A 10885-nucleotide genomic window follows, 5' to 3' on the forward strand; every position below is an offset into this window, starting at 1 on the left:
CCAGGACCAGGTCAGTTTGCAGAGTATTGGCGAATAGGCCCGGGGGGGGGGGGGGGCTCTCAAAAAAGTTTTATACGGGGAGGCTCCGCGCCAAGTTCTAACCCCTTACCCTTTTATATACCATTTTTGACAGAAATTGTACCCCTTTCGTATACCTTTAACTGAAAAAAGGTACCCCTTTCATATACCTAAGAGACATGGCGTGTACTTAAAATAGGACGTTTTCTTGTCATTTTAATGTAGCGCTTAATAAATTAAAATGATACAGCCATAAATTGCGTCTGTTCGAAATATTTTAATAAAAGACACTTTTAAATAGCCAAATGACAGATTTCCATACCCTTTCATATACTCAAACTCGTGAAATCCCTACCCTTTTATATACCTGAAGCCTGAAAAAGGTATCCCTTTCGGGCGGAGCCTCCCCGTATAGGCCATTATAGGGAGTACCCCCCCCCCCCCGGGCGAATAGGTAGTTCATCAGCGAAAAAACATTCAATCAATAATCTTCCTTAAACTCACTCATCCCGGAGATTTCATTTTGTTTGCAAGTGATCCCTCGTCTAGTGTTTTTCTACCTAGTGGTAAACTATAATTTTGAGGTTTCTTGCAAATCGAAGGGAAATAGCGTCATGTAATTTTTTTGATAAAGTTGTGTATTATGACCTTGCTGAAGACGATGAATGGACATTGAAAATGAGAATCATAATATTTTCACGGTTACGGGTTACTCGACGTAAGCCTCCGTTTTTTCTAACATCCAATTTTTTCTCTCTTTTTTTTTTAAATTAAATTTTCGTGTTCCATCCACTAATAAGTTTCCGTGCATCATAATTGGTTTAAATGGGCCGCGTGGCATAAACACGAATAACGAGTTACAGGTGATAGATTTCATCCTTACTCGAAATCACAACACTTAAACTAAAGGACACGAAAACGTAAAGCTGTAAAAAAAAAAGAAAAAATGACGAGTTAGTTTGATCCGCAATTTCTTAAAGTAGCTTGATCTCTTTCCGGCTGGTTTGGATAATCGGATAAGTATTCACAGTTAATAAAAGTGATGAAGTAGGATTTTTCACCGAAATATTAGGCCAACTCGTTCTTACAGACAAACTGCATGCAGTTATTATCCTACTTTGGTTTTGTTTACCGTGGTCAATTCAGTGCTGACACATAAATGGTTCATTTCCACGTAGCAACCGTCCCCAGCAACAGGACCTGCGAGTCAGTCGTAAAGGAACTGGTTCAATATCGTCCCCTTCATATTGCCATCAAGCACTGCTGTAACTATTCCAGGGTTACTTATGACTGTATCAATGGCTACAAACTTGTGGAGGGAGACAGAGTCAGACGCTGTTTAGATGGCAAACTACTTGGCAAAGAGCCTAGATGTAAATTTCCAAAAGGTAGTAAATAGTGAGAGAATCGGCTTGTTTCTATTGTGTTTCTGATCCCTCTCTAGGCATTTTTGAATTTTGACTTCGCCCATGATGTAGAATCATTCCCGGAATGATTTTCACAAGGTTCTTTTAAGCTGGTCAGCCAAGAACGCAGACAAATCAAACAGGAGATTGTCTAACCTATACTAGCTTCACCTATTTTTTTTAAGTCTCAGTGGCTGCTGTTTAGTGGTACTCCTCGCTGTCCGTCCTTTGCCACCATACAATTCTCCTTTTGGACCATTTACAAGACATTTCTCACATAACTTTCTAGTTACCTAGGCCGCTAATGACATGACGTTAAGTATTAAGGAGGCAAACATAGAAATTATTATTTTTTCTTCTTAAATATCTCATTATCAGCGATTACATCTTTGTTTTAGAGAGTTTAGAAAGCCATTTGCCGATACACCAAATCAAGGAAGTTCTGGAACAAAACTAAACCACTTACAACAAAATTTGACACAGTGATCTGACAACTTTATTTGTGATAATTATACATTGTCGAGCAGACAGGTCACAAGAATGGAGTACAATCATCAAGTAGCTGATACACATTCAAACAAACTATAACGAGGAGGGAGAAAGAAGGGTTTATGATGCGTTTATCTTAAAAAAAAATCGCTGTCTACTTGTCAGTTGAAGGAAAGTATTTGCTGAGGTGCCCTCTCATTCAGTGTCATAGAAAACATGAAAGACATTCCACACGCAACTACTTAAATCTTCTTTAATCTTGGTAGTTACAAGCTGTGGTAACCCGGGAACAATCCGCCACGGATATTTCATCGGATCTGATTTCAATGTTGGTAGCACCGTTGAATACAAGTGTGCCCGCGGTTATAAGCTGCATGGTCCAGCGATCAGCGTATGTAAGAAGCATGGAACATGGACTGTTCGACCGAAATGCGTAGGTATGTTGGTGAGATTGAACGCTAATGTTACACTTTTATAGGGGAATCTTTGTTTACAATATTTGCCTTATTATCGTAAGCGCTTCAGTTTCTGATCGAGCTACAAAAATATAAGTTATGAATATTGAAAGACCATGAAACGAATGACTTTTGCTATAAATTTGAGCCTTATGTATTAAAAACTTTTTCTTTGACGCGGGTTTAAAAACTCAAAATTTTACAAAGAATGTATGGGCACATTACCGCTTTTGCCTCCAGAAATTTTGCAGTTTGTGAAAGCTAATATCTTCTTCAATATTAAACGTAAAGAGCTGAAAATTTCGCCGATTATTAAGTTTCATGAGCTCTTCAAACACCCTATATAGTAGGCGCTGGAATTACTTCTTGCAAGTTACGGCCCAAGCTATTTATAGGCCTTCAAAAAACAGAGAACGAACACAGAAATTTGTGTCAGTCTAATAAACGAAGTTTCAGTATGTGTTGGGTAAAAAACGAAATTATTTTTGTAAATTAACTTTTGATTTCTTCTTCAGACAAAAATGTCATGGATGTCAACGAAGCCACCGCGTTTATTCGCTACAGCCTCTTCGACAAACATCCATGCCAAAGAAATGGTTCTTGTCCCAAGGTTGATTCCAGAACACGCCGTTCCATTGATCTGGATTATAATGGCGGTCTGGATGTGATTTTCTTGATAGATGGATCTAATGGAGTCTCGAAGGAAGACTACAAGATTGGCCTCAAGTTTGCGCAAGAGCTTATCCGAGTTTTAGCGGCTACTGTTCTGTGAGTACCTGTATGAATTTATACAGTAATGACATGAATAGAAAACGAGATGAACGGAAAAAATAACCACCACCACCACCACCAACAAACACACTCAACAACAAAAACCACGCATATGCCGTATAGAGTCCGCTTCGTCGGACCGCCATCATAAATGTCGTTGCGAGCGAGGTCTGGGGATAGGACATCATACTCAGAATACGGGGGTAGGGACGGCAATCAGGCGTTCCCCATATAGTGAGTACGTTGATCGCGGCTTTTAAGATGGCGGTATTTGAAGATAACATATTATTCTTAAGAAAATCAGAGTTCCCGATGAAACTTTGACTTCCGTCAAATGACCAAACACTGTCCAGAATAAACCAGGAAGCTGAGTCACATTACAGAAGATCATTGCTTCAGGTTTTGAGGGTTTCTATTGCATAAACGAACTATGCCACGGTATTTTAAGTCATTTTTCTGATTACTCTCAAATTGAAGGGAACCTCAAAATAATAGTTTTCTAAGGCAGAAAAACACAAGCGGAGTAATAAAAACTCGAAAATAAACTAGAATGGTTTTGACTGACGAAGATTAAAATGAATTACGAATGACAAACTGAAAAAAAAAACTGCCATTTTTTTCAAGATACGCAGTTGTCCATGACGTAGTTCCTTTAAAACAGTAGAAAAAGATGAGAAAAGTTTGGAATCTGCATAGAGTGATGCGGATGACCACATCAGATTTATCAACTTTATTTCAACCGGACGTCAGTAATAAGCTTACGTCACTGCAAGGACATGACTAAACACTACTATCTCGCATCAAAAGTATTAACGTTTTTGTGATTTCTTATTAACAGGCGAGGGGACATTCGTGTAGCAGTTGTCTCTTACAACAACAAACCGTACACCGCCATGAATTTTGCATCTCCTTCTGACCGAGTGATAAAAAAGATCGGTGGTATCAAGAAACCAGGGGGGTGTGGTACTTCGCTAGGACGGGCCATGTACATGACAAGACGCCGGATAGTGCCGAACACTCGAACTAACAGCAATAAAGCCATGTTTATAATAAGCACTGGACTCTTGAACATGGGAACAAGTCATCCTAAGGCGTCACGTTTATTGGAGAGCGAAAAGTCGTTTCAGATATTTTCCATCGCTATTGGGAAGAACCCTAACACAAAGATTTTGTCATCGGTTGTGTCACAGCCAATCAAAAGCCACCTTATATTTCTGAGGTATTATGGTGACGTATTTGATGCTGTGCGACGAGCTGTGACGATGAAGAAAAAAGGTGAGATATCTGGTTGAGTCACATTATTACATTCAAAGTAATGTTCATTAATTTAAACTGCTGTGTCCGTGCTTAAAATAGACTTGTCCTCATGGTGAAAAATTCTCGTGTGTTGCGATTTACTGATTTCCGCCAACCTAATGAAGATATACAGAAAATCTCTGCCCTCGTTTAAGGTGCTTTAGGTAAATAAAATAGTGAAAAATGTGGTAAATAAGACGAAACTAACTCATGTCATCACGGTATGAGACATTGCGGTCTTTTATTGAGTGACAGTAGTAGTTTGCTCGTTGCTAATAGTTAATTAAGGTTCCGGTTTACGCCAACCAGAGCATGGGTTTGGTTATAAGTAATAGCTATTAGCAAAACACGGGAACAGTTTCAGTCGCCAAACGAAACGCATGCACTTGAAGCTCAAGACCTAAGTCGAAAAAGAAAATAATTACGAAAAAAAAGAAAATAATTACGAAATGGCATGCACTTACCAAAACCCAAAGAGTTTACAGGCCAAAGATTCATCCGATCTGAATTTAAATTGTCACTATTCAAGAAACATTCTGCTTTAACCTTTTCCAGATCCTGGCGAATGTGGCGTAAGTGTGACCAAACCAAGAGCTCGAAATGTACGCGGCAACAAGGCGACAAGCGGGGTATGGCCCTGGCAAATCAATATCTACTGGGACGGTAAGTACAATTATTCTCGACAGTACGCATTCAACAGTTATTTTCTTACTGGTTAATTTACTTGATTTCTCAGTCCCACTGCTACGTTCCCTGTGGTTTATTGATTGTTTTGCTTGTTTTTGTCAGGGGTCCAAGTCTGCAACGGAGCTCTTATCAACAAGGAATGGGTCATCACAGCAGCTCATTGCTTTTATTCTAAAACATGGAGACCCATCATTCGCCCAGCTTCCAGGTAATTTCTTAGAGCGTGAGAATATTGTACTTATTTCACAGACAATAAATGTAATTATCAAATTTATGTGTTCCCTTCAAGAAACCCTTCCAACGAAAAATACAGGTATCACTGTTAAAAATGTCAGTTCGACTGACCTCTCTTTTATTTGTCGTGGTATATGTTTTTATGACGCGTCAGGCTATAGTTACCGTGGTAATTTTATAAAAGAAATGGACAATGTTGTTCAAGCCTGCCACATCATACACATTCACATTTAGTTAGTTTGGGTTTCTTGGTTTGTAACAATAGCCAAGGTATGTGTTGTGTTCTAAGGTAAGACATCTTGTTGTCACAGTGCCTCCCTTTACTCGGGCTATAAATGGGTACCGACAGACTGAGTAGACTGGACATCACGGCAACCTAAAAGATGCTAGAGAGAGTAACCTCTAAAGGACTAACACTTCAACAACAGCAACAGCATGTCATGGGACATAACTAGGAAAACGCGAAAGCAATAGCAAAATAAAACCAAAACTACGGAGAGCAAAAATTATGGCAGACATTTTGGCGCGCAGCAATAGCAAAAACAACAACAACATTCAGCAACAAAACACGCTTTTTTTAAAATTGAACTTCAAAAGTTGTTAAAATATCACCGAACGTTTTCGATCTATTTGATCATCATCAAATAGATAAAAAACGTTCAGTGATATTTAAACAGCTGTTTAACCTCCATTTTTTAATATTTTATCGGCGAAATGTACAAACACACGCTTTATTACCATACAGAATTTAACTTAGACCTTTTGATACAAAAGTATCTCATCCCATCCAGAGGGAGAAGCAATACTGCTAGTCGCTTCATGCTATAGACACTGGATTATAGCGCTAGAGCTTCTTCTAAAACCAATCAAATCACTTTTCTCTTTATAGATACACTGTTAAGGCTGGAGGCCACCATCTAGGGGACAGGAAAACCAGTCCGGAGCAAGTCATTGAAGCAGCCAAGATTTTCATACACAAAAACTACAAACGCCAAAGTCACGAAAACGACATCGCGCTTATAAAACTAAATCGAAAAGTCAAACTTGGAAAGTATGTGAGTCCTGTGTGCTTGCCGGATTTAGCATTGCGTGGAAATGATTTAGCAACGCCTGGAAAGCACGGCTTTGTCGCAGGGTGGGGCGAAAAGCAAACCCAAGTAAAACAACAAGACAGGAAATCCTCGAAACACCACCGCAAGAAAAGCCGGAAAGTGACTGTTCATATAGCGTTGGCAGTATCATCCAATAAAGTTTGCAGGAATAGCACAAGGCAGGAATTTAACAGCAGCGTTATGTTTTGCGCCGAACATGAAAAGGCTGGACAGCATTCATGTCGGGGGGACGGTGGAGGTCCATTTGTGCGCGAGCGCTACGATTCCAAGTCCAGGAGCTATCGATGGACTGTGGCCGGATTAGTGAGCTGGGGCGAGGGATGCGGGGTCGATGGTCGTTACAGCTTTTTCACTCGTGTGGCACCGTATTCTGATTGGATATCAGAAACGACTAATCCCTCGAAAAAAGGAAGAAGCCATTTACGAAGACGGCGCTTAAATGGAAAACAGAACGGATCTGAATGAAAAACTGCATCCCTATTCCTACATGTGGGGAGTCGACGAACGGTTATAACGTCGAGAGAACGATTTTAGAAAGAGAAAACTTAGTTTGATGTTTCGGCGGCTTCTAAAGTATGACATACTTGTCAGTGGAAGTGTAAAAAGTACTGCTTACCCTTATTCACAAGATTCAGTTGACAAGCCGTTTAAAACCGAAAAGAATCAGATACGGACTGGTACATATATTAACTTCACAAGACTGATTTATCGAGGAATAAATCAAGTTATATGCTTTTAACTAAAGTATGCAGGGATATAAACGTTGACAGAACATACATGAAATATAATACTCAGCTAACAGGCCTTATTCGCGATAAGGCCGCCATGTTATAATGCAAAGAGCACGTGATATTTGAAGGGGGCAGCAAGCTTTTTAACTTTAAACAACAAGTTTAGGCTGGTCTCTTATTTATATGTCTGATACTTTTTTTCATACCATGCTGTGGTTTCAGTATTGTGGGGAAACGTTTTACGTAATTACGGCGCTTTCATAGAAAAGAAAACGGCTTCCGTAGTTAACAAGTCAAGTTATCGAGTATCTTTTGCAAACTACCTTAACAATAATGAAATCATGATTCCATGACCTTGGTCTCAAATGTGATTTTGACGCGGAAAGCTCACTATTTCGACAATCCGATTTTCCAAGGAACGGCATAAATTCAATGTTAAGCACCCCCCCCCCACCCTGAAAGACAACATGGCAAATTTACATTATAGTAAGAAAACCACCATGGAAGGTATCGTGAAAATGGTCTGTTATCAACCTGTCAATTAAGTTGATAAAGGTAATTGAAAGGTAGATCAGCTATTATAGCACAAGATTTTCTTTAGAGACTACTCACTTTTTCGTGGAAGATTATAACACAGGGCTGTTTTTGTAGAGTGTCAGTCTACTAGTATACTCTTCTCTTGAAATAATTTTGTAACATAAAGACGCTATATTTCTTTGACGAAAATAAAAAAGAGAATTAGCTCTTGCTATGTAAATTTTGGTATGTAAACAATGATCTTTATTATATCCAAAAATTATAAGGAATATACACACTAATGGTAAACGAAAAGGCGGGGGGGGGGGGGGGGGGGGACGGGGAGACTAGAACAAGGTTTCAAGGTTTTCTGATAACCCGGCTTATCCGACGGGAGGGTTTCAGTCATTCCCGGAGACCCAGGGGCGGTAAGTGGGGGCGAAAATAATCAACGGGACATTAGTCTACCCGGTTTATTAATTCGTTTCGCCCCCACTTACTGCCCCTGGGTCTCTGGGATGAGTTATAACCTGAATTAAAGAAAATGAAATGAAATGAAATACGTTGCTACAAAACGCTTTCAACACTTGTCTTTTTAGTCAATTTCCACATGGAATCTGCTGTTATTGGAGGAGTGCGCAGATCTGATTCGAATATCTTATAAGCTGAGGGGTTTTTTTGAAAGGCAGACTTAGAAAAGCTGGGTTGGGAGCCGAAAGTGAGTCTTCAGTTTAAAAGGGGTTTATATTGTAAGCCCCGGTATCTAAAAGAATGACAACTTTTAGACCCAAAAAGAGATTCATACCCCACGGTTGACAAAAATGGTCTCCTGTTCTTTTTTCTTGTAAGACCAAATTTATAGGTGATCATGTTTTACTTGGCCACCGATATCTTACATTTACACCAATACATTGAAAAAACTGCAGTTACTCTTCAATGTAATCGTACGCTGAATTATATTAATCCCATATCGAAATTTTACTTTATCGACTTTACACATAATCCACTTTTTGCGTGTTGGAGGTCGGCTTTATTCTTTACTGTCCCAAATCCAATGTTTGAAGTTTGTTTTCCCTAGTTTGTAGCCTAAACCTGGTTTTACTTTTAATACTTTTAATACTTTAATACTTCTTTATTTCATGAATTTCAAACACAGCACTTTTAATTCTACCCTCTGTTTTAAAAAATTGTCAACTAGGTACCATGGCACTTGTAAATTACTGTCTACTGCTATGGAACCAAACTCTTCTGAAGTAGATTGGAGTTATTTATTTCTTCTGAATGTTTTTTTTTTCATGACTAACCTGAAGCGATCTTGATGATTTCCAGTGACATCTGACATTAGATATTTTATCATATTGCAGTAGTCTGTGTGCTTGCGTTTATGGTGATGCTCACGGACCACCCTGGTGGTATACAGAAAGCCATTTCTCGCATACGCGAACTGTGATAAATATTTAGTTCCATAAAACACCTACGTAAGAATTGCTTACTTTACTGGGCTAAATTGTCTTCCCTATGAAGGATGAAACTCTCAAACAAGAGTCTGCTCATCTTTAGATGATCTTCTTCGCTGCGTTGGTGGTAACTCTTTTTCCAAGATAAAAAGCAGTCTCCGAGGTGGTCGTTTTTATTTAATTCCAATTGATGGCACTCGACTTATGGGTGATTACCAATACTTTTGCAGAGAAGGTGAAGAGTTCACTCCTACGGAGATGTCCTTGTTCGTTCGTTCGTTGCGCAATCTATAAGACGACACAAACGTCTTCTGCATGAAATTTTAAACTAAAAAGTCGAAACTCGCTCATGATCATTGACCATCTCTTTTGAGCTTCTGCCCTAATAAACGATAATTGATCGATTGAGCTATCACATATTCAGTTTACGTGATTTCGTTTTGCCAAAATACTGCATATGTAATTTCTTGACAACAAATGGAAGGCGACTTCGATTATTTTGTGCTTGTATACAATAAACTACCAAATTTTAAAAGTTTTCATTATTATTGCAGCACTGTAATGGACTACATAGATTTAAAAGTTTTAGCATACAAAGTGTGTTGACCACACTAACAATATCGTAGTGGAGTTTCGCTAACTTTGTTCTCTGTCTGTTTCCATTTCGCTGCCCCATCATGTAACGCGCAAAGAAATTTATTTATAATATGGCACTGAATCGAGTGCGAGCAGCAGGCAAACGGCACAAAAGAGAAATAAAGGTCGATAAAAATATATCTTGATTTTATTATTGTTACTACTTAAACTTGAACGTCACCCCATTCATTCAAATATGAAGTACGAATAGATAGGTGGGCTTGGAGCAGTCTTCCCTTCTGACGGGGATAAGCATCATTTTGATAGTCGGCAGTGTCAAGGTCTCCTGTCTGTAGGTAGCTTTAAATGTTTGAATCAAAAAAGTCCCACAAGCTTCATGTGCTACGTTTTCTGCAATTTTACTTTCTTTCCTGCACTCTTTGTTGTTTCTTTTGTTGATGCAGAGTGCTTTTTGGTTGTCTATTTATAGACCTTGCATGACTCGAATGGTGTTCTCGTTCGGTGGTCTGTACCTGTCGTAGGCGACCACCTCCCAGAAGCGACCACCTTGGTTTGACACAATGGGTGGCCACTTACGGGAGGTTTAACTGTATCATGTAAAGAAAAAGATCGCTTAAAGTGTGAGCCGTTTTTCTTGATACGAAAAGTAGTATTGATCCCTAACAACAAATATTCATGTTTGACAAGGTCACGTAATCCCCCCCATAAGAAGGTTTGTTGGTGAAGGGCGGAGAATCACGATCGAGTTGGCTCTCTCCTAAAAAAGAACTGAACAAAAGATTGTTCAATGCTATGATGGACATGATTTAAACATGTTCCACATGCCCCATGAAGCAAAACTAAGTAATCGCTCGCTTTCTTTCTTAGATAATTCAAAACCGCCTGATTGTTTCGGAGAGCAATCTATCACGTAATTTTACAACACCTCAATAGTAAATGAAGTTGATCCATCGAACATAGCTGTTGTTTGATGGATTACATACGTTTAATCATGGCAGGACATGAACTGCATGGCAAGTCATCGAAATTAATTTTCAGACGTTAATGCATGGTAAAAGCTTTTACTCTCTGTGACTAAGGCCCCGTCCACACTGACCCGGGTAAATTTGAAAACGG

General features: G+C 39.1%; 3 protein-coding genes across 3 annotated transcripts in view; 2 read left to right on the forward strand and 1 right to left on the reverse strand.

Annotated features, from left to right (window-relative positions):
- Positions 1-10885, forward strand: part of LOC144633552 (mitochondrial antiviral-signaling protein-like) — an 85880-nt gene that overhangs the window by 31539 nt on the left and 43456 nt on the right. The gene's annotated exons all lie outside the window — the stretch shown is intronic.
- The window catches only part of LOC144633505 (ATP-dependent RNA helicase DHX58-like), a 38203-nt gene that overhangs the window by 3321 nt on the left and 23997 nt on the right, over positions 1-10885 (reverse strand). The gene's annotated exons all lie outside the window — the stretch shown is intronic.
- Positions 1178-7946, forward strand: LOC144645898 (uncharacterized). The gene is made up of 7 exons (XM_078505446.1): positions 1178-1406; positions 2180-2350; positions 2884-3136; positions 3978-4414; positions 4991-5098; positions 5225-5330; positions 6246-7946. The coding sequence occupies exons 1-7, from the start codon at positions 1178-1180 to the stop codon at positions 6931-6933; spliced, it is 1992 nt and encodes a 663-aa protein (XP_078361572.1). The 3' UTR covers positions 6934-7946.

Source organism: Oculina patagonica, chromosome 1, assembly GCF_052425735.1.
Source record: "Oculina patagonica isolate OP01 chromosome 1, crgOcupat, whole genome shotgun sequence".
In the NCBI taxonomy this organism is placed as follows: Eukaryota; Metazoa; Cnidaria; class Anthozoa; order Scleractinia; family Oculinidae; genus Oculina; species Oculina patagonica.